The sequence below is a fragment of the Trichomonascus vanleenenianus genome (genome assembly GCF_965637985.1).
Source record: "Trichomonascus vanleenenianus strain CLIB 3782 genome assembly, contig: TRVA0_030S, whole genome shotgun sequence".
Classification (NCBI taxonomy): Eukaryota; Fungi; Ascomycota; class Dipodascomycetes; order Dipodascales; family Trichomonascaceae; genus Blastobotrys; species Blastobotrys vanleenenianus.
The window spans coordinates 72,908-95,797 of NW_027481857.1; the positions used below are offsets into that span (position 1 = coordinate 72,908).

General features: G+C 48.5%; 9 protein-coding genes across 9 annotated transcripts; 5 read left to right on the plus strand and 4 right to left on the minus strand.

Annotated features, from left to right (window-relative positions):
- Positions 1–693: 693 nt before the first annotated feature.
- Positions 694–1,833, plus strand: CYS3 (cystathionine gamma-lyase; the record flags this gene model as incomplete). The annotated part of the gene is made up of 1 exon (XM_076685887.1): positions 694–1,833. The coding sequence occupies one exon, from the start codon at positions 694–696 to the stop codon at positions 1,831–1,833; it is 1,140 nt and encodes a 379-aa protein (XP_076539863.1).
- Positions 1,834–2,813: 980 nt separating this feature from the next.
- CYS3 (cystathionine gamma-lyase) lies at positions 2,814–3,947 on the plus strand (the record flags this gene model as incomplete). The annotated part of the gene is made up of 1 exon (XM_076685888.1): positions 2,814–3,947. One exon carries the CDS (start codon positions 2,814–2,816, stop codon positions 3,945–3,947), a length of 1,134 nt encoding a protein of 377 aa, XP_076539864.1.
- A 78-nt stretch (positions 3,948–4,025) lies between these two features.
- On the minus strand, positions 4,026–8,956 carry VPS8 (CORVET complex membrane-binding subunit VPS8; the record flags this gene model as incomplete). The annotated part of the gene is made up of 3 exons (XM_076685889.1): positions 8,906–8,956; positions 7,147–8,848; positions 4,026–7,082 (listed from the first exon to the last, which is right to left on the minus strand). Exons 2-3 carry the CDS (start codon positions 8,845–8,847, stop codon positions 4,026–4,028), a joined length of 4,758 nt encoding a protein of 1,585 aa, XP_076539865.1. The 5' UTR covers position 8,848; positions 8,906–8,956.
- Positions 8,957–9,508: 552 nt separating this feature from the next.
- TFC6 (transcription factor TFIIIC subunit TFC6) lies at positions 9,509–11,101 on the plus strand (the record flags this gene model as incomplete). The annotated part of the gene is made up of 1 exon (XM_076685890.1): positions 9,509–11,101. The coding sequence occupies one exon, from the start codon at positions 9,509–9,511 to the stop codon at positions 11,099–11,101; it is 1,593 nt and encodes a 530-aa protein (XP_076539866.1).
- A 160-nt stretch (positions 11,102–11,261) lies between these two features.
- ARO8 (bifunctional 2-aminoadipate transaminase/aromatic-amino-acid:2-oxoglutarate transaminase) lies at positions 11,262–12,719 on the minus strand (the record flags this gene model as incomplete). The annotated part of the gene is made up of 1 exon (XM_076685891.1): positions 11,262–12,719. One exon carries the CDS (start codon positions 12,717–12,719, stop codon positions 11,262–11,264), a length of 1,458 nt encoding a protein of 485 aa, XP_076539867.1.
- A 1,830-nt stretch (positions 12,720–14,549) lies between these two features.
- On the minus strand, positions 14,550–16,250 carry CDH1 (Cdh1p; the record flags this gene model as incomplete). The annotated part of the gene is made up of 1 exon (XM_076685892.1): positions 14,550–16,250. One exon carries the CDS (start codon positions 16,248–16,250, stop codon positions 14,550–14,552), a length of 1,701 nt encoding a protein of 566 aa, XP_076539868.1.
- Positions 16,251–17,818: 1,568 nt separating this feature from the next.
- Positions 17,819–18,514, plus strand: TRVA0_030S00936 (uncharacterized protein; the record flags this gene model as incomplete). Its single annotated transcript, XM_076685893.1, has 1 exon — positions 17,819–18,514. The coding sequence occupies one exon, from the start codon at positions 17,819–17,821 to the stop codon at positions 18,512–18,514; it is 696 nt and encodes a 231-aa protein (XP_076539869.1).
- Positions 18,515–19,142: 628 nt separating this feature from the next.
- On the plus strand, positions 19,143–20,454 carry CDC11 (septin family protein; the record flags this gene model as incomplete). Its single annotated transcript, XM_076685894.1, has 4 exons — positions 19,143–19,145; positions 19,186–19,384; positions 19,433–19,517; positions 19,566–20,454. The coding sequence occupies 4 exons, from the start codon at positions 19,143–19,145 to the stop codon at positions 20,452–20,454; spliced, it is 1,176 nt and encodes a 391-aa protein (XP_076539870.1).
- Positions 20,455–20,552: 98 nt separating this feature from the next.
- MSW1 (tryptophan--tRNA ligase MSW1) lies at positions 20,553–21,653 on the minus strand (the record flags this gene model as incomplete). The annotated part of the gene is made up of 1 exon (XM_076685895.1): positions 20,553–21,653. One exon carries the CDS (start codon positions 21,651–21,653, stop codon positions 20,553–20,555), a length of 1,101 nt encoding a protein of 366 aa, XP_076539871.1.
- Positions 21,654–22,890: the final 1,237 nt, after the last annotated feature.

The following is a 22,890-nucleotide window of genomic DNA, read 5'->3' on the forward strand; positions in this document are numbered from 1 at the left end:
CCACTAGATCGCCACAGCTTTCCCTGCGGAACCGGCTAAGGCAACGCAGAGAACGGGTGTGGGAGGCTATAAAAGTCAAGCTGGGGCACCATAAATACTCGGGCCAGTCAATCGTATACCCATACACTACCAATTCTTCCGCCCTCGCTTACTATGACCCAACCAAGATTAAGGTGGTACTAACGGAGCTTTCGTCTGCAGCCCGATACAGCGATCGTCCAATATCAAGACTTAGGTCTTCATTGAGGGTCCTGAAATACAGAGTTAAAATGATACTTCTTTGATACCAAATTAGGCTGGCTTGAGCTTTATGTTTGCCATCTACCACTAGGAATATTTGTAGTATTAATATTTGCTGATGCACCATACCAATTCAATGTTGAAGTCTTATGCCTGGCGGTGGAGATCGCCATTATGTCTGCACGGGGGAAGAAGACACATGTTTGACTTGCACTCTCGAAGTCCGCACCCGTGTATCAGACGTATTGCGCAACCAATCAAAGGCGTACGGTAGTTACACAGTCCCGTACTATCCGTGCTGTCCGAGCTGCAGTGCACAATCTATGCGCTGATTGCACTAGACTATCCCACTCTTGCATGCTAGGCGCAGATACGTCTACACAGCGGTATAAAGCACTCTAGAGTAGTTGAGTGAGCCATTCCCAGACTTTTTTCGCTAATCAATACTTAAGAATGTCCCCCACTGATTCCATTGAGGCCCATCTAGCCTCAATTGCTATACACGGCGATGATGAGCTGGCTAGAGTACCAGACGTCGTGCAGCCCATCGGCGTGTCTACAACATTTTTGTACGACAAGAACCCTCAGAACCTCAAGACGGCCAAGGAGAGAGCCAATCAGCCCGCAGATTCTGGCCAGTACTATTCTCGAATCTCTCAGCCAGTAGTCCGAAACGCTGAGAAGGTTATAGGGGATATTACGGGCGGCCATGCAGTGCTCTTCAACTCGGGCCTCTCGGCCTTCCTCGCAGCCATGCTTTACTTTAACCCAAAGAGGGTATTTGCCAATGACTGTTATTTCGGGTGCCATGGCGTTCTCAAGCTCCTCAAGCGAAACTACGGTGTTGAAACTTATGGCCTTGATAAGATTGAGGAGCTGGCGGAAAAGGGCGATGTCATTCATGTGGAATCACCCATCAATCCCACCGGAGTGGCATTTGACTTTGAAAAGTACGTCTTGCTGGGTCATTCAAAAGGGGCATACGTTATGGTGGACTCGACTTTCGCCCCTCCACCACTCCAGGACCCATTCAAGTTTGGTGTCGACTTGGTCATGCATTCTGCCACTAAATATTTTGGCGGCCACTCTGATCTGCTGGCCGGTGTTATTATCACCAAGGATGAGTCTGTTAAGAAGGACATTTTGCAAGATCGAGGTTACACTGGTGCAATTCCTGGTTCCCTTGAAGCTTGGCTGTTGACTCGTTCATTGAGAACGCTCAATATGCGAGTGAGAACCCAGGCTGCGAGCGCCAATGCAATTGTGAAGTACCTTTCCGAGAACATTGATAAATTGCCAAAGCTCGCCAAGGTCTATCATTCATCGTTGCAGACAGAGGAGTTTGTCAAGAAACAGCTCCCACTTGGTGGCGGCCCAGTCTTTTCAATTGAGGTAGTCGATAAAGAGACTGCAAGGCAGCTCCCATCTCGGCTCAAGCTGTTTGCGCATGCAACTTCATTGGGCGGTGTCGAGTCACTCATTGAATGGCGAGCTATTAGCGACGAGCGGTGCTCAGAAACTCTCCTCCGAGTATCAATTGGTGTCGAGGATCAGGAAGATCTTCTTCAGGACCTTGTCCAGGCTCTTTCTTAATCTATATCCAATTGGAATTGCATCTCTCATTATTATATCGACCTACACTTCACACGGTGTGGACTTTGGGAATACTGTTTCCCAGGCTCTAGAGGCTATCACTCTCCTATGTGCTAAATAGTTCAACTAGTTCAGGAATCACAGATTGTACTTCATTAGATACCTAAATGCACCATTATACAAATACCCCGCACAATATAGACTATGTTTTCATTACATATCATCCCTTTTTGCTCTACAAAAGAGGTATAAAGTCTACGCAGTCACAAATCACTCTTGGGCGCCGAATGTACCATCCCAGGAAGGAGTCCCTCAGGAAAGCAGTATCAGAGCATCGCGGCTAGTTATACTCGCTCGATCCCAAGTAACTTGCTAATTCCCTATGCTCCCGTAGTTGTAGGCAATCAATGGCGACTTTCAGCGTTGACCCCAATTTGGTCCTCGGATTCAGACCACTTTTACCCTCTACGCATTCCCACCTTCCAGTTTTGGTTTTTCTTCCCGCTCAAACTCCCATCTTTCCGCTGAAAAATTGGTTTTTTTGCGCAGGCATTAAGCTAAATAGCTCAGCAAATACGTAATATCAAAACGAGGCCCGTGATCATCCTTGACTTTTCGGTGGTTTCTCTTTGGGCGGAAAGCTGGGAGTTCAAGCTGGAAGGGAAAACCAAAATAGGAAGGTGCGAATGCGTAGACGCTGCTTGAAGAAATGCAGGGACGTTGTCACTGCGTAACAAAATCTCGCAGCAATAGAGCGTTATTTTGTTCACACTGGCGACTGTACCTCCACTCTAATACCTTATGATAGACAGGAGATGCTGTGACAAGTAGTATGGGAATCGAGCCGCACAGCTCCCAACCCACTATAACCCTTCTATAGGCTATAGAGCTCGGGAGTCGAACCCCGTTCCGCAAAAAAAAGTCATTGCACTTTTGGCCGCATTTTTATTCCACTATTGTATACTAAATCGATTTTTATCATGCCTGCTGATTCCATTGAGTCTCATCTTGCGTCGATTTGCGTCCATGGCGCAGATGAGTTGGCCAGAGTGCCAGACGTTGTGCAGCCCATCAGTGTCTCTACGACGTTCGCTTATGATAAGAACCCAGACAACCTGAGATCGGCCAAGGAGAGAGCAAATGGCCCAGACGATGGCCTCTATTACTCTCGAGAAACTCAGCCAGTCGTCCGAAGTGCAGAGAAAATTTTGGGGGATATTACGGGCGGCTATGCAGTTCTGTTCAACTCTGGTCTCGCGGCCTTCCTCGCAGCGATGCTATACTATAATCCAAAGAGGGTGTTTGCCAATGAGTGTTACTTCGGATGCCATGGTATTCTGAAGCTCCTCAAGCGAAACTACGGTATCGAAACTTATGACCTGGACAAGATTGACGAGCTGGCGGAAAGGGGCGATGTTGTTCATGTAGAGACGCCTATCAATCCCACTGGACTGGCCTTTGACATTGAGAAATATGTTTCGCTAGGTCATGCAAAGGGGGCATATGTTATGGTGGACGCGACTTTTGCTCCGCCACCGCTTCAGGACCCATTCAAGTTCGGCGTCGACTTGGTCATGCATTCTGCCACCAAGTACTTTGGCGGTCATTCTGATCTGCTCGCTGGTGTATTGGTCACCAAGGATGAGTCTATAAAGACGGCCCTTATTCATGACAGAGACCACACTGGTGCAATCCCCGGTTCTCTTGAAGCTTGGTTGCTTACCCGTTCACTGCGAACTCTCAACATGCGAGTGAGAACCCAAGCTGCGACCGCCAATGCAATTGTCAAGCATCTGGCAGAAAACATTGACAAGCTGCCAAAGCTCACTAAGATTTATCATTCGTCACTACAGAAGGAGGAATTTGTAAAGAAGCAGCTTCCACTTGGGGGCGGCCCAGTTTTCTCTATCGAGGTTACTGATAGAGAAACTGCAAAGAGACTCCCCTCTAAACTTAAGCTATTCGTACATGCTACCTCATTGGGTGGCGTCGAGTCGCTCATTGAGTGGCGAGCGATGAGCGACGATCGATGTTCTGAAACTCTCCTCCGAGTGTCGATTGGTGTCGAGGATCAGGAAGAGCTCCTTCAGGACCTTGTACAGGCCCTCTCCTAATCTATGATAGTGTAGCTCTGCCTGATTGAGAATAAAAAGTTTACCACGACATAACCATCATATAATAGGGTAATTAGTTCAAGAATCACAGACTATGCACTGGAGATCCCTATAGGTAGCCCCTGGGGAACTAAGGCTGCGGAGACATCGTAAGTGGTAGCTATGCCCGCATTTGAAAACCACAAGAATAGTACCAGACGGATCGTCATTGGCTATTGACACTGGCCGTTTCCCTTGAGCTTTGGCAGAGAGCTTCAAAAGACCATTGAGTGCCTGCTTCGGCTGAGACGATATTTTTCGCTTCTGCCACTTTTCCCACTCGTCGTATAACCACTCGGCATCAACACCAACGCCAATTACTTTCTTGCCACATCCTTCGCATTCTCCAGATCGCGTTATCTTCCAACCCCTGACTCGCGCCTCTATCAGATGCAGCAAGTCAATGTAAGCATCAGCGTCAAGTAGCTTGTGGGCAACCGTGAGCATGGTATGTTGGTATCTGTAGGCTGAAAACAAATTTTCGAGCACTGGACGAACAGATGCCACCGTTCGGGGTCGTCCCTCTGGAGCAGCCATTACAGATTTAAAAATCCTGATAATCGTTGCATTGCGCTCAGAGAAAGAAACACCTCTTCCAGTTGAGTCCAAAAGCGCCGATAGGCCTTCCTGTAACAGTCGCCTGCTGACAGTTCTTTTATGCTCCGCGGTCTTGTCTGCCTCATCTACCGTCTCGACAACAGCGGCACCTGCGATCTCAACCAGCGTGTTTATAAGTTTTGTCCACAAACTCTCACTCAAACGAACGCTTTCCGGGTCATCGTAAGTACTCAGATACTCGTTCTCAACAAATGATTGATTATCTTCCGAGTCCTGGCAGACCTCAATCCCAATGTACACATATTTGGTCAACTCATCCTCCAGGCTTTTCAGTCTCGCGTCTGTCGTCGTCTCATCATAGTATTCTGTGCTCAAATCCGTAAGGTAATTTGAGATATAAATCATGGCCTCAGAAAAGCGCTCCTGGCGCTTTAGCATAAGTGCCAATATATCAATGGCATTGTGCTCCATAATATCATGAACTACTGCAGGCAGTTCAATATCGCTTCTCCCCGTCAGGAGGGTATTGAGCAGTATGCTCACCTCTTTTACCTCTCCTCGTTTAAGGAGTAGTGATACGTAGAGGTTTCTAGCCTTAATTCCAGGAATAATTTCTGTCCCACCGTGAGCTAGTTCAAACTGCTTCTGTAGGTAATAGAACTGCAGATCTGGTCTGTCACCGAGAGAAAATACCTGGTCATGGAGAGTTGGGCTGTAGCGAGCAATTATCTCCACAAACTTCCCACAATCCATAGATATCAAATCAGCAAACTTATCAGCTATCTGCTGCTCCACTAGACTCCGCTGCTTGGAATTATCACTTGTGTGGCTCAAACATTCAGCAACGACGTCCAGAAGCTTGAAATCGTGTAGAATCGAGCTCTCTTCCGTATAAAGGTTGATGGTGACTTCGAGAAGCTTCGCATATCGCCTCTCGCTTCTGAAGATGAACTGCAAAACACGGTACAGCTTCATTTCGTACAGCACTCCAATCCAGTTCTCAAGGTCGTGGGGCTTGTAGGTTGAAAGAAGGGACTCAATTGCCAACTCACATTCTTCTTTGAGCATCACATCCTGATTATAGCACAGCTCGTCCAGGATACGCGACAAATTACTTCCCGGGAGCATCAAAAACTGTGAATACTTTGGGTAGTTACGCGCAACAAAAATATTGAGGAATATCCGCTTGTCTTGGCCATATGAATCAAACAGTGCGAGTAGGACGTCGATAATGTACTGGCGATTTATAATCTTAGCAAATGCTAGTTCGTCAGTTGGAAGGTCAACGGAAATGGGCTCTGAATCATCATAATCATTGAGGAACGAATCTTCAAATGCCTCATTCAGCGCCTGGAAAAGTGCAGGGGTATTGAAATTGATTAATGCGCGAAGATAGGGGTACCCTCCGGCCGCTGAGGAGGAAGAAGATCGTCTACTGGATTCAAACAGATGGTCGTTCGGCCAGTCTATCGTCTTCGGAGAGAGTAATAAATAATAAATCATTGTTTTGGCATGGAAGGCAATCTTTTCCGGTGCAATCGAGAGGCCTGTGGGATAAGTTCTTCCCGTAAGCACGTAGGACATGTACGGGTAAACTTTTTCGGCCTGTGCCACAAGATTAGCGCTCTTGGTTAGTCCCTGCTTCGGCAGCTCTTTCGCGATGATGTCAATGAGTTCGATCATGGGAGTGACATAGTCCGCTAGTGCATGGTTCCATACGTATATTTGAGTATCATAGAGCTGATGGTCTTTGCACAATGAGAGGGTCAAATTCAGATCAAGAGTACTAGTATCGAGACTGCAAATGAGTTCCTCTAACTGCCGCGTTGTTTTGGGAGACTCAGCATACAACAGCACCAGCTCCTTAAAGACTTGTGGCGGGAGCGAGGTTATCTCTCCATCAGCAATAAACGGAACGAGAGCTTGAAGGAAAATTGCGGGCTCTTCTTCGTAGTATTCAAATGCATCTTCCAACAACGAATAGTCCTCCATTGCAACAATAGCAACCAAGCAAGCGTGTGTCAGGTCTCTGATAAACTCTTTTGATGGCGGCTCGTAGGGATTTGTAGATGATGATTTGAATGTGTAACGCAAGGACGCCAGAATCATCTCAGGCAAATTTTTATATACCAATGCGTGCCGTTCCTTGTCGTTAGAAGGAAGGCCAATGGTTACCAAGTCATCTTGACCGAGATAATAGTTTGTGGCTAGTTTAATTGCGCCAACATAGTCACCGGTACCCATGATATCCAGTAGCCGGTCTGCCCAATTGGACAGCGATCCCACAACAAATTCATATTTCCCCATAAGGAACACCCGTCCTTTAAAAGCTCTGAAGCTATTGAAATACGCATCAGCGACAACAGTCTGTTGATGTTCATCATCGTCTCCTGAAGCAACTGCTAGGTTGTGTAGGATGCGAGAGAAGTAGTCGAAATGCATAATGTGCTTGTTCAGGATGTCGACCACTGAAGTAACCGTCATGGTCTGCTCATTAACAATTAAGAGACGCTGAGTGATAGTGACAAGCGCCAATACCTATTATACCGGTTAGTATCGTCCACATTTTTACAATACAGGCGGTTTGGAAGAGTGTACATACATGTCTGCTGAGCCATTGAACAGCGACTAGTGATTCGTCTCCGACAAATTCGTTAGTGGTTGTGAAGTTAATTGAAATTTCGTCAGTCATTGGGTTTTTCTGGGCATCTAGCCGCAGCACGGTAAGCACGTTTGACCAGCAATATGCGAGCCTAGCCGGGCTGCTAGGGGAAGTTGTAGAAGCCTTAAGAGCAGGGAACCACGCCAGACAGGCGCTGAGCCCCATGGATGTCGTCACATGACTGCTTTTGCCGGTTTTGAACTCAGTTTGTGGCACTGGCAAGGTCGATATAATAGCTAGGGTATAAGGCGTCATGACTGCCACAAGACACATTTCGTCCGTCAATTGATAGTCTGTGCCCAGCGGTTGAGCCGAACAGGCAAGGATCGATGTCGGCCTACGTTTCAATGCAGGGTTATTCTGAGGGTAGCGCCCGAGGATACGGTGCGATCTGATTGTGCGACCGACGAGCGCCCGGGTTGCATTATGAGCAAAGACCATACCCCGCGTATCGCCGGATATTAGCGCGTTATGGCGCTTCCCTGCGAAGCAGATGTGTATCACTGAGGCGCCTTCCAGGTGGCCGTCCTTCTTCGGCTGTCCAATAAAGTCGTTCCCTATTGGAGGAATATGCAATTTAGGGGTCTGCGACGACTTTGTGAGGTCCCACGTAGTAATGTGGCCGTCGCTATATCCAACGCCTAGGAACGTCTGGTCTGCAGAGACTGCCATCGCAGTCACGCTCCCAAACTCCGACGTCCTACGCAGCCCTAGTATGTTCTTGAGGTTCTGGTGGTAGTCGAATATGAGCACTACTCCTTCAGAGGTGCCTACCGCGATGACTGAAGCCGGGAGCACGGCAGTAGGAGTCCCGAACTTGGCAACTGCCGATTCGGCATAAAGCTGATTTGACAGCTTACGCAGCTTGCTCCACCTAATGGCCTCCATAGGCGAATCAGAAGAATCAAATATGTTATCAGCCGACTCCGAAGCTTGTGAAATGTGTCGAAAGTGTGTATTGCTGCCATTGGATGAGCTTGTGCGAATGCTTGACATTGATGCGAGGCGTGTAGTGAATCGCTTGTCGAGCGAATGAGCCGGGCCTGATGCTACCGAGTCCGGAGTAGAAGCGCCTAGAGACATGGGAGACAAAAGGTTTTGTGGATGCAAATTAGATCGGTAATTCGAGGCCACACTGTCAGACTCAAAGTCGGTAGACTCAGAGTCTTTATGTGTTACTCTAATTGGCGGAGGGGTTCTCGGGGTGAAGTATGTAGGAAGGGCTGTATCAATTGTCTGTGCCGGAGTTGATAAACTTGAAGCAGACGAATCGCCATTGGTCACCCTGGCATTTAATATCTCCTCTGCATTTTTATCACTCTGTTGTTTGGCATCCAGGCTTTCAACTTGTTCGTCCTCTTCTACGTTTGTCCCATTCTGTTCAAGTATATCCGATTTGAATGCCTCCATCAACTTTCCGCTTGTCTCAATTGGTCCAGTCTCTTCCGCTTCACCTGAGCTTCCTCCGCTTTCAACAGTACCTTTGACTGACTCCTCGCCTTTGGCCGCATCGGGTAGTTCCCGGTCTTCTTCAGAGATTTGGGGGGTGTTGTCCTGGCTAGGCGATTCTGGGGAGTCTATGGCAGCCTCGCTATCAACCCAGGGACTCTCTCCATCAATCTTAATCCCATCTTCGCTCATGCTACACGCTTGTTAGACCAACTCAGAAAAAAAAAAGAACCTTGAATAAGGTACTTACATGGAACGTTAATCAATTGCTTGTTCTCTTTTCTGCCAAGTTCGAACCCCGTTGAAGCTGATAAGTTGCCTTGATGGAAGCAGCCAAACCTCCCAACTTCCGCCTATCGCGAACCCGCCACATACTACGGGCCGAAGACAAAAAAATATCTTTGTGATAAGATAGTGGCTCTAGAGCGAATTAGTAAGCGGAAAAGCGATTTTGCCTGCCGATGTCTCTATGATTAGCTGAATCGAACAATACTATACGAATTGTGAAACCGGAGAGGATAATTTCTGAATGGCGGAATCATCCGATCGCAGAGCGCGTCGCGCACGCGAAAAAGTGGATTATTCGGTGCTGAATAAAATTGAAGGGCTTTCTGATGACGAAGTGCCTGATCCACACAAATTTGACGACGATTCCGACGAATACCAGGCGGAGGAGATGGAATTGGAAGAAGAGGATGACGAAGAAGAAGGAGTCCCAGAAGAAGACAGCGACGAACCTCGATCAGACGAGGAAATCGAGGACGGGGTAGAAATAATTGGCAAGAAGACGGATATATTCGATAAGTCCACTTCGCATACTGTCAAGCGCAAAGCGCCTAAGTTGAAAACACCAATGAAACCGAAAGCGGGGGCTACACAACATACTAAGAAGAAGCACGCGGAGAACTTGCGGGACAGATTCGTTTTCTTTATGGGGAATAATACTGACGCAATTATCCGCAAATCCCTGGACCGCGACAAATGGGGCGCCGAAGCGGTTGTGCCCGACCCGGAGCTGTTTGACAGTCTTGCTGAAGAAATTGAGCTCGAGCAGACAGAACCCAAGTTCGAGTTTGATTCGTCGCAGCAGAGGCTGACAAAAGTCTCAGACCCTATATCTATACACCCTGACGACACAATTAGTATTCAGGTGTCCCTACAGTCTGAAGAAAAGACCCTCAGACCGTTTGAGTTTACACCGCTCATTGATCCTACGAACAAGGGTCTTGTGCTGTTCGCTGGCTCCTGCATTACGGATGCGCAGTGGGCACCCGGATTTCAAGGTAATGTACAGTATATCGCGGTTTCTACGCTGGACGACAAGGGTCGTCTCGGTAGTGAGTCTATTTCGCAAGAGACGGCCATTTTCGCGTCGTATCACTACAAAAGCACGATACAAATATACGAGTATCTGGTCGAAGTGAATACTATTAGGCTCTACTCGACGCTAACCGCAGATTATGGTAGTCCTCTGTGGATGCGGTGGCGCCCTATTAGCGATATTGGGAAGTCAATTGGCACATTAGCGGCCTGCTTCCAAGACGGGTCAGTTCGTTTTCTGGATGTGCCCTTCACAGAGACATATACAAACTATCGCATTGACGCCCCGCTACAAGCGTACTCGATCCCGGAAGACAAGATCAGCTGCGTTGAGTGGCGTACAAACGAAATTATCGTAGTGGGAACGACCTACGGGGCGCTAGCGGAATTTGACATTTCCGATACATCCTCTACGCTCCCGTCATACTACATGCCTGTGCACTCTGCGCTGATCACCGCAATCTCGACGGGGTTCCCGGACAATAGTCATGTCGTGTTCACTGCTTCTGTGGACGGTTATTACAGAATCCTGGATGTAAATGATCTCAAGCGAGCGCGGGCGATTTCGACGCGTTTCAAGGGTGTTCCTATGTTTGCTGACTATGCACCGAAAGTACAGTCTTTCTTGTGTATTGACGAAGTGCACCATTGCAGGATGGCGCCGATACGCATGGCCAACATGTCTTTGGGCGGCAGCAATTTAGCATCGCACGATGGCGCCGTTACCGCAGCGTCTGCATCATACTGCCATCCGTTGGTTGCCTCAGGCGGCGCTGAAGGCAGTCTGCATTTGTCCAATGCTTATCGGCGGGCGTTCCTCCACCGCCGTGTAACGACGGAGTATCACAAGCACGCGACAGTGTGGACTTTCGAGGTGGAGGAGTCTCTGAAGAAGGAGGAGGCACTGCAATCGTCCAAGACGTTTAAATTTCGATTTGTCGACACGTTGAAGATGTCTTCTTTCTTGCGTCCTTCGACGGGGAAAAAGCAGCAGCGCGATGTCATTTACCCTCCGACAGTAGCTGTCACGACCACTGCGTGGAACCCAAACATGGGCCAGGGTGCTCTGTTGGTTAGTGGCCTCTCGGCTGGCATACTGCGAATTGACGACTTTGCGAAGAAGTAATGATTATAATTGAATGATGGCTCGAAGAAAATAATGGTCTATGACTATGGATCGCATGATGAAATCGAAAAAATAATGGTCAATGACTATGGATTGGATGATGGAATGAAGATATTAACATTTATGCGCCGACACGTATTCTACAATCATTAAAGGGACTCTACAAACCAAACTCCTTTCGGATGTGGTCACCGTAGAGCTCAAGCGCCTTGACCAGCGCAGGCTCTGGGACAGCCGCATAGGTGCCCCGGAAGAAGATGACACCTGGCTCCTCGGCGACCTGGTACTTCTGTGGTGGGTTAGTCTGGTCGTTAGCAAGGAACCAGTGGCCTGGCACCAGCAGGACACCGGCCTTGATGCCAGACTCGTAAATCTCCATTTCGAGACCAAGCGGGTCGTTCTTGTACTGCTCGTACTTTGGATGCTTAGAACCGTCGACCTTGATCCAGAAGAACATACCGGCCTCGGGGGCGATGAAGTCGCACAGCTCCTTTGGCAGGAACTTCTCCATGGCATCAAGAGCCGCGTCTCGCTTGCTGGTGTACGCCTTTCGCACACCAATGAGCCAGTCGAGGTAGCCCTCCTGACCCCATCGCTTGAGCAGACCGTACACAAGGGTCTCGGCGAAGCCGGAAGCGACCTGGATGGTCACCTCGTTCTGTCGCAGGTATCGCTCGATGATTCGCTCCTGAGCAACGATCCAGCCGAGTCGGCAGCCTGGAGCAACGACCTTGGAGAAGGAGTCGAGTCGCACGACACGACCGTCGGTATCAATGTCGAGGAAAGATGGCACCAGCGACTCGAGGAACTCCTTGTGGGACGGAGTGTGCTCGGCCTGCTCCCGCTCCGCAGCGTTAGCCTTGTACTGGGGCATCTGAAGGAAGTAGTATGGCTCGTCCTCAACGAGAATAATATCGTGCTTCTGGCAGACCTCGTAGATCTTCTTTCGTCGCTCCAGCGACAGAGTGGAACCGGTCGGGTTCTGGCCAGTTGGAATGGAGTAGAAGATCTTTGGCTTTGGACCGACCCAGCTGTCGAGCTGCTCGGCGAACGCCTCTGGGATGACACCATTAAGATCCATCTTGACTGGGACAACCTTGAGACCCAGGCTGTGTGCAGCCTCGACGGAAGAAGAGAAGGTGAACTCCTCGGTGAGGATGGTGTCACCCCGGTTGGTGAAGGTTCGCAGCGTAGCGTCCCAACCCTGGGTGTTACCAACGGTAACGATCACGTCCCAATCCTTGTAGGCAACGTTGTGGACCAGCCGAGTGTGCTCCTTGATGAACTCAAGCATCTTCGGGTTGCCCTGGCCGCCGCCGTACTGCAAAGAGGTCTGCAGGTTGATGTCGCCGCTATCGTCCGTTGGCTTCTGGACAGAATACTCGAGGGCATCCTCGGCGGTTGGGTTGGCGGCGATGCCCCGGTTGAAAGGCGGGTTGATAGAAGTGGCCCCGATCTTGGAGAAAGGGAAGTTCTCGGCCAGAGGAAGACCACCTCCGAGATAGATCACATCTTCTCGACCGAAGTACTTGAACGCCTGCTTGAGCGGAGACGGGTTTCGGCTCTTGGCCTCCTCGGACAGGAGGTGAGAAAGATCCTTGGACTCTGGCTTCAACATATTTCTTCGTAATTTTTTTCGGGGGGATTCGAAGTTTGGGGTTATGAAGAAGTTCCGTATGGGGTTAGGCTACCGGTTTTTTTTTTTGAGATATCACCGATCGGGTTCCGAAGGGGTGAAAAAAATGTGTCACGTGATGGGGGAAAAATGGGCTAAAGTGAGAAAAGAGCAAAGTAAAGAGGAAATTGGTGCCTTTTTTATAACTCCTCTGGGGTCAATGAGACGCGGGTATTGGCGGGTGTGCCATATGCGGATAAAGGGAGTATGTGCTAGATTGCTTATCTGCTATCTGAAGCTGGTGCCGAACCCGTAGCGTTAACGGAAGGTCTCTGCTCGAACCCACCTGCGTGGTTTTTTTTTTGTAATGTTGAGGTGGGGAAGGGGATCGGCGGTTTTTTGAGCCTCACGCAGGGCGGCTTAGTCATGCCATCCCATCGTACACGTACACGGAGCTGCAGCATTTAGCGGTATATGCCGGAACGGGTGAGCGGGCCTCATTGCCCGTGTCTCTTTTCCATCGCGGGGCTGGCGACAAAATTAGGCAACGTAACTAATGAATGAATTGTTAGATTATTGATGCCTGTTCAATTGTGAGGTATACGTGTAGTGGGGTATTTTTATACAGAGATGAAATATGCATGTACGGAGTTTTTTCCGCTGCGGAATTTCAATCGGACTTTGAAATGGAAGAGTCATTAACCCGTGATATGTGAAGCGTTACAGTAATTCAGATCCAATGAATTGCAAGCTGACCCCTGAATTTCCAAGTGGCCCATGAATTGTATTAAGTGAGCTACTGTACTGTATTTGCCCATACATGTATTGCGTTCATCATGTAGGTATGTATCCCTGTCATTTCCATGCTAATAATGGAAGTGGTACGCCTGATGATCTCGCAGTATTGCGTCTGCTGTAAAATAAAAATACTCAGAAGCACAAAGATGATAAAAATCATGTAGGGATATCACTTCTCTTCCGCTTTGGTACTTCTTTTTCATTCTGGTACTGAAATATTCATAGCGCCTTGCCATTGCTCTATTTGCATGCAGGAGCTGTTACCCCGGAAGTTGGCTGTTAGACACTGTCTTAGCATGCGGCATCATCTCCCTCTTCGGGATGGGGTAACAAGCCCCCATAATATCGGCATTTGAGGTATCCAATCTCCATTGAGGCAATGTAGTACAACTGAGGGCCTCCAATTGATATGAAATGTGTATTTGTTGCATTGCACTCTCGCGGAGATTTTTTTTTCCATCGGAGTGCGATGAGGTATAGCTTTCATACCAAGGATTTTTTATACCGGTATTATCAGAATTTATTATACAAGGAAATGGAAGCTACCATAGCCGGTCTATATTCATCATGAATCTAATGCAATCTTCTTTAGTAGAGGAATAACTTGGCGAAACAGTACTACATGTACTTTAGTTACAGACTTTCTCCCAGGGATATTTCATTTATTCTATCCAGAACATTTTAGCTGGGACTATCGGGCCTTCTCCCTGAGCCAATAATCTCCGCGTAGCGGAGCCCAAGGGGGGTTTGGGGGGACTGGTCCCCCCATTACTAGTAGCGGGGCGTATTCGAGGGCCAGCCCTCGAGCTCCCGTAGCTCCGCTTCGCGGAGATTCCCCCTGATTAGAGCCAATTGACAGCAATAATCTCCGCGCAGCGGAGCCCCAAGGGGGGTTTGGGGGGACTGGTCCCCCCATGTGTATTCGTGGGCCAGCCCTCGAGCTCCCGTAGCTCCGCTCCGCGGAGGTCCCCGTGACACTTGATGATGAAAATACCATGTATAATCATGAATAAATACAATAAATAAAGCAATAGCTCAGCGCAGCTGCTGGAATGCGTCCAACACTGACGGCTCCGGCCGGATAGACGTCTTTGTATCATTGAAAACATTCCAAAACCGCAGCGTCTCGTCTCCAGCGCCAGTGACAATCGTCTTGCCGTCCGGCGACAGCGCTAGATAGAGCACCCTGCAGCTATGGCCCGTTAGCGCCGCAATCTGTTGCAGAGAAGGGTATTTCCATATCATAATCTGGTTCTGCGAGTAGCCATGCGTGCTCACCAGCTCATTCGAGTTCTTGCTCCACGCCAGATTGCACACCTGGCTGCCTGTATCAATATCGTTAATATGGGTGCCGTTCACCGTGTTCCAGAACCGGATGCGTCTATCTGCCGTGCCACCGCCACTGGCAAGCAGCCCACGCTGGTGCGGACTCCATGCAAGCGCCTTGACGGCGGCCAGATGCTGAAATTTGTAAACTGCCTGGTCATTGAGTCCTTCCCACACGCACAGCTTGTTATCGTTACTGCCTGAAGCTAGCTTCGTTCCTTCCGGGTTCCATTTAAGGCCACACACCTCCTGCCGGTGCCCCGTGAGGCGCTTGATAAAGTGCTCGGCCACCCGCACGTCTCGATGCAGAATTGTTCGGTCGCGGCTGCCCGAAGTCAGAATGTGGTCATTCCATGATAGCGACGATGCCCGTCCCGAGTGACCCGACATTGACCTCACCCGCTTACACATTTCCGCATCCCAAATCTGAACTATGCCGTCCGTAGTGCCTAAAGCCAGGTGGGTTCCCCGTCTGAGCCACGAAATGCTCGCAACTCGGTCTCCATCGTGTAATTCACATAGCTTCGTAACGTCTCCAGAATGCGAGTTCCTCAGGTACACCGAGCTCCCTAATGCCACCGCCAGCACATCGCGCGATCCCCAGTCCACCAAATTCAAATAGAAGTCATCAGCCAGGTCAGGTGCGTCTAGAACTTTGTATGGGATCTTCGGCACGGCACGCGGCTGTTTACGAGGCGACAGCAGCAGCCGCTGCGAGTCCATGCGCACTGGCGACACCGAGTAAATGTCGTTCATGCTGTCAGTAATGTCGCGCCTTCGCCGTCGAGGTGTCGTCGCCAGTCCACCGGGCAGGTCCCAGTTGTCGACCGTCTCGTCGTCGTACCGCACGCCGCTGTACCGGAATAAGTTCTTGCTAGGCGTTACCGGTGCTGATCGGGACGCTCTCGGGGGCGTCCGTGTCCCTTCAGAGCTCTGGGGTGCGCCATTAGCCCCAGACGACCCGGAAGCTGTCGAAGTCGTCGACAGAGACGACGAAGACGACGGATGCACCTCAACCGACCCTCGCGAAGGCGGTAAAGCCACCGGGACATCGCCCCCAAACAGTTCCGCTTTCAATAGCGTCGAGAAGGTCTTGTCGGCCTCCTCTATGCGCTGGAAGTCCAGCTCTCCCGATGATGGCCTCCGCCGCGGCTGCGTCTGCAGTTCGTCCTTAACGAGACTAAACGCCGCCTGAAGGTTCACCCCACTGCGGGTCGGGATGTAGCGGTCTCCGTAAAAGACCCGGTTGCGCTTGTGGGGCGTAGTCTGCGGCGACCCGTGCTCTCTTCTCCGGCCGGTCGTTGGGGTCGGCGAAGTGCTGTTTTCTCGCCGTACCGTCCGCCCATTGATCCGTGCGGGTGTGGGCGAGCTGGGAATACCGCCCTCGTCCTCCTCCTCGCTGAACGACATTCTGTTACTCTTCTTCCTTCGCTCAGTCTATGTGTATGCCTCTCGATGTGCCTCCGGCCCGCTGTGTGTACGAGGATATGTCGTCGTCGTCTTGTTGTCCTGGTGATCCTCTCCTCCCAACCTCCCGTTTTTTTTTTCTCGTTGTTTTCTCGCGCGCGCGCGCGAGGGTGCCCAATCGGTCGTCGGGGGACGCACGCTGTGCATATGCTGGCGACAGCCACTTGGGTAGAGGAACTGCTGGGGCCCTGCCCCAGACCCCGTAGTTGGGGGGCTCTGCCCCCCAAACCCCCCGTTAATCGTGCCTGGATGATGCTGAGAAAATGGTTAGGACGTTCTACATAGTGGGTCTGCTCAATGGCCGAGGAGAGTTGGGCAGTGGTTGAATATTAAGGCGGTTGGTTGACCAATTACCTGGTTCGTATCAACACGCGTAAAGGGGTCCTCAAAGGGAAATAGGCCACCCTACGATACTAATGATTTCACCATGGTGGTATGGAGGCGTAATCGTCGAGGAAATTACGGCTTGGAGGAAATTTTTAGTTTTGAGAGAGGCTGAAAATCCGACGCGTTGATATTCCGCGCGGGAAACTTAACTGTACCATATACGGCATAATCAATGAGCACGGATCATCTCAAAACTCCACTACCAGAAGGCAGTAGAGCAGGGTAAATATACAATTGAATGAAATATAGCTATTAATGGCCTCAGTTGGCCATCTTACTTTTTTGGTAGTATACAATGGCGTACTGGATACTCCCTTACGAAAGATTCCTTCATTCGAAGTGCATTGATAAGCTCAGTAGCCCATGACGACAGACCGTTAGAAAGTGTTACTAGTATATATTAAGAGGATAGCGGTATTATATTACTACGGAGGACTCTGTTTCTCGACTCTTAACCGATAATGATATCGTACACTAACCACTGAAAGCCAATGAATACCAGGTACTTCTTTTTTGAACTTCGCCTGCTATTGATAAGGCTCTCAATAGTTCTCCATCTTTTCAGAATCTCTCCTTCCGTGGTTACCGGTATACACGTTTTAGTTGCCGCCGTGGATGGATACGCGTATGCACGTAGTTGGCTCGTACACGAAACGACGCGCTTGATTTCATTCCGTGTCCGACTCCGGGTGATCCAGGTTATCGCTTGAGGCAACGGCTACTATATATTACAGTACAAATCGTTAAACTTTAGATGGCAACAATCCAAAGAACGCGTCAAGATGGATACTGACTTTAGCCCACTGTTCTGAAAGCGATCTACATCAACCGGCGAAATCGGCAGGATGACAAGAAATGTTGGGAGTTGGCCTGTCTTACGCACAACAGGAGGAGGTAAAAAGGGAGGTGAAATTTTATATGATACATTAACTGAACACTATTCAATATATTTCTATATTAACCGGTACTTGATTGTATAATCATTATCCCAACAAGAAATGCAGCTACATTGTGGTCTACGAAAAGCGTCTTTTGCGCGCATATGGAGTTCTACAGACATTTAGCTGGTTTGCCTCAAGATTACGTATATGGTTTAAGTCTCGGTTGGCTCAGCATTAGTTGCAATGGCAAACATTTTTCATAGCACCAGGTTGTTGCCGCTCCGACCAGCGCTGAGACGGCTGATTTGGTCCAGATATTCAAAAAGAGCACTCCCCCTTAGACAAGCGGACTTTTGCCAGACGCCTCGGCTTCTAGGTGGAGTATATCTGCAGTCCAGCCAAAGACTGATGCGAAATCTACATACTTTAAAAGAAAAGGGTTCAAAGGAAGAAATGGATCAGATCATAGGCGTCGACGGTCTTCCACTCAAATGGTTAGAAAAACACGAAGAAGAATTTCATATCTTATTATTTGAAGATTCGGGCGGACTAGAGTGCCAACCTTGGCCTAAGGGCGACAAGGGAGATCTATTCGCTATTTGTGGATACGCCGGTGCTTTCAAGCCAACCAAGTTTCGAGTGCAAGAAGAAGATGGCAAATACTATATCAAATGCGAGCATGGTCATTTCCTAGGAAGCTTTTTGTTCGATGAATTATCAGGACTCCATTGCTCGAATTGCAAGCCAGAGGGCAAAGAGTTTGTCTATCTCGAGCCAGACGAGAAATTCCGCAGTCTATTCCGATTCAGAACGAGCTGTGGGAAGTACATTGGAAGTGGATGGTACAAGTGCGCCTTTGCTTTTCTAGAGTTGGTTGACAAGAAAGAAGATGGTACTATTTTCTACCTCAAGTCAGCATCGGAACAATTGGATAACTAGCGGTATATGATACACCCCATAGCGAACAATCTTTCTTAGTGATTGTTCAGCTGTTTATATGTCCAGCGGATAATGTCAAGGATATGGTACTTTTTACTGTGTTATATTGACTCGCTTATCTCACTCTTATCTGCAGTTTGGTAGGCCCTATATGCAATTAGCGCGCTGATGATCTCAAGAACGTCACACATGTGTACGGAACCTAAGGCACTATGTCCAAGGAAGAATTACGTTTCGAGTGATTAATATAGATAGCAAAGTACATCAAATGACAGGACAATTATTTTCTTTCGAACAATAGTGATTGTATCTATTCAGAGTTCAATTGCACACACAGCAAGCCAGGAGAGATCAAGCTGGCTTTTAGAACTAGATTCTCATTCCTGCAGTGGTCATCTAGCCAGGACTGACAATCAGCCTAAAAGTCTTGCCACTTACCGCTACCAAATGTGTGTTCCGAGGATCGCTTACAGGCTGACTTTATTTTTAAGTTTAACAAATTGGTGATGCCTATATAAAGTCAACTCCAACATGCATCTTTATAGTCAACATACACAAAACAATGCCAAAGCACTATCCTCGTAGCAACAGTCAGTTTACCACTGACTACAGTTCATCCTCCTTTAGCATGGTATGTAAACACTGACCACGGCAGATATACTAACCGATAGAATATAACTCATACCTCACCAGAGCAAATGCGCAGGCGGCGAATCATTAAGAAGGGGTTTCAACTCTGCATTATGGTTTGTGGTCATAGCGGCACGGGCAAGAGTACCTTCATCAACACCTTATGTGATGGCGAAGTGTATCCCCCAAACGAACCAATTCGCTCTACGACTGAGATGACGGTGGGGACTCATCATATTAGTAGGTATCATACGTTGTTACAGCACAAAAATTGCTAACTGAAAGTAGATATCGATGAGGAAGATGGCACCGTTATCAGCCTAACTGTAGTTGACACCCCTGGGTTCGGCGACGCGATTGATAACAATGACTGGTAAGCAAACTGCCCATTTCTGCGTTGACCAATTACTTACCATGTAAGTCGAGGGAAAATCCTCAAATACATTGAAGAGCAATACGACGACATCCTGGCTGAAGAGAACCGCGTCAAGCGAAAGCCCAAGTTTAAAGACAATCGTGTCCACGTTCTGCTCTACTTTATTGCCCCCACTGGTCACGGCCTCAAAGAGTTGGACATCGATCTTATGCTATCTCTTTCCACCAGAGTCAACGTCATTCCTGTGTTGGCCAAGGCAGACACATTAACTGCCGAAGAGATTAGCCTCAACAAATATGCCATCATGGAGAGCATCTCGCATTTCAAGATCCCCATCTACTACTTCCCGTGTGATGAGGATGAAGACGAGGACATTCTTCGTGAGTGCACAAACCTGAGGAAGTATGTTCCGTTTGCTATTGTCGGTAGCAATGACTTCCATCGTGATGAAACTGGCAACCCTGTACGCGCTCGGCAGTATCCATGGGGGTTGGTGAAGGTGAATGATCCAGCCCACTCTGACTTTTCGTTGCTCCGGTCAGTATTGTTTGGTTCTCATCTCGAAGAGCTCAGAGACCTGACGCAGGATATCATGTACGAGAATTACCGTACCGAAAAGCTCTCTGAGGAGCGAGACGAGGAGTTCACCGAAGAGGAATTTGAAGAACCAGAATTCAAGAGCAGCGGTAACAACACGAACTGCAATACGAACGAAGAGAGTCTTCACCATTCCATGCCAGGGGTATCCCAGCCAAAGCCACTCGAGTCAAAACGTCTCCAGGATATTGAACAGTCCATTCAGATCGAAATTGAGAAAAAACGGAAAGAGTTGCTCAGACAGGAGGCTGAACTGAAAGAGCTCACAGAAAAACTCGCCATTTCAAAGTACGACAAGCGATATAACCTCGAATATGAGCCAATAGCTACTGAATGATATCCTTTTCCAAGGAAAAAAATAGGTCATCTATAATTCTATGTACATGCTAAAAAAATAGCTTTCTCGCTTTAAAAATATCTACAAATGGGCATTGGTTAAGCGAATCCCGTCGCCTCGTATACTTGCTTGATTGTTTCAGCAGCTGATTCCCTGGCCCTGAGTGTACCTGTCTTGGTAATTTCCTCTAGATAACCCTGCTCCATCATCAGCCTCGTGTACTCCACTCTCACCGGCCGCAGCTGCTCTATCACGACGTCGCTAATCTTATCCTTGAGTTGCTTGTGATCGGAAGCACCGCCAATATGCGTGAGAACCTCGGTAGGTTCAATTTTCAGCAAGCCAGCAGCAATCATGAGCAGATTCGACACGCCCTTCCTTGAAGGATCGTATGTGATCTCACCCTGAATAGAGTCAGTTACCGACTTGCGGATCTTCTTACGGATGACCTCTGGCTCATCGGTGATATAAACGCAGCTGTTATTGTCTGGATCAGACTTTGACATCTTCTTGGACGGATCTCTCAGCGACGCAATTTTCTTATACGGCGCCAAAAGTGTCCTTGGTACCGGGAAGATTTCGCCAAACCGCGAATTGAACGAAGTAGTGATCTGTCTACTCAGCTCCAAGTGCTGAGACTGGTCTTCGCCGACAGGGACAAAGTTTGCCTTGTGAATTAGAATATCAGCAGCCTGAAGCACGGGGTATGCAAAGAGTCCAAGCTGGAGCTTCGAGAGCACTGACTGATCCAACCGCTCAAGCGACGAAGACTCGTCAATATTGACCTTGGACTTCCATTGCACCATTCGATTCAGCGACCCCATCCCCGTGATCGTAGAAAGGATCCAGTTGAGCTGGGTATGCTCCGGTACGGCACTCTGGTGGTACACGGTGCACCGCTCAGCATCGATTCCCGAGGCTAGAATCGACGCAATGGCCTGGTGCCGCCACTGCCGCAGCTGTTTGGGTTCTTTGGGCATGGTGATGGCATGGAGATCTGCAGTCGCGTAGTAGAGCTTCGTCGAGTCTGGAGCATTCTGGGCTATATCGACCCACGGTCTCACTGCGCCTAGATAGTTGCCTAAATGGAACACTCCGGTGGGCTGAATGGCCGAGAAGACCGTGGAGTTTGCAGGCACATTAAAGCTACTGGGTGCCGCATCGACCACCGTCTTTAATAACGCCTTGGAAGGCCTCATCAGTGCTGTCCGCGACTTTTTTTTTTACAGGACTCGGTTTTTTTTCAATTTCCGGTTCCCGGGATATACCGACCGACGGTCGCGGGTTCAAATCACCACAGCATACCTTGAAAGAACTGATAACTGTATACTTTACTCTATGGATTATGGGCTACATTGTACTACAGCTGAAATGGGATAGATCAGCACCAATTCGTTAAGACAGAAATGGGATATCTAGCCCAGTCGTAGACAGAATAGGATCCTCTCTTGTCGGTTTTTTTCAGGGGTATATAGGAAGATCTCCAATTACACACCTCCTACACAGGTTATTCCCACTTTTGGGGCGCGTGGGTGGATAAGTACCTCCTACACAGGTTTCCAGACTTCACGCGTACGATACGTCAACCTGAAGTCCACTTTCAGTGATTCGCTCTGCGGTTTTCACCCATAAAAAGAACGCGGGCCTGGGTAGATGAATATACTTTGAGGCGTGAAACACTTGCAGAGCCTGCCAACGAAAATAAAAATTTAGTATGTACAACAATATTTACATATTGGCTTTATAAGTCGACTCAATTACATGATTGATAAGAACATTAATAATAAAACTTTAATGGTACTGGCATATCAACGCATTACCAAGTGTGCCCTAACACTGCCGGCTCGTCCATCGCCCCAAAATCGAGCACACACCCCGCTCACGTCAGGATTAGTCTTTCAGCGCGTACTTTTTGAGCACGATATAGGTTAAAGTTGTCAATCGCGTATAAACGTGCTGAAATATTTGTCCTGGCGTGAGTTGGGGGTTTGGGCGGTATGATGCGATTTTGGGCCGAGCCGACAGTTACGGTACGTGAGGTTTGCTGGCAACATCTGTAATTTTGTTTGGGGCATTACCTTGGATCGATAATCGTAACTGCTGCAACTCAATTACTCGGTAAGGGTACTACAGTTATATCTAATTTCATAATGTGACATGCGCAATGAAAAAAGTGTATTAACAAGCTACCTATCAGCGCGCATGTCATGTGCCCAGTTATCGCCTTGCTATTTCGCTCTATACCTTAAATTTTGGCAATCACTCCACTTGCTTGTACCAGTTCTTGGGATTCATTACATCCTCACCCTTCTGCTGAAAAAAAAATGTAGCATAGAAATGAGGATCATAACCTCTTCTTGCAGGTACTTAAATAAGCGGTGAGAAAACAAAAAAGCAAATTGAAGTAACAAGCTCAATGGCTCTTGACTACAGCAG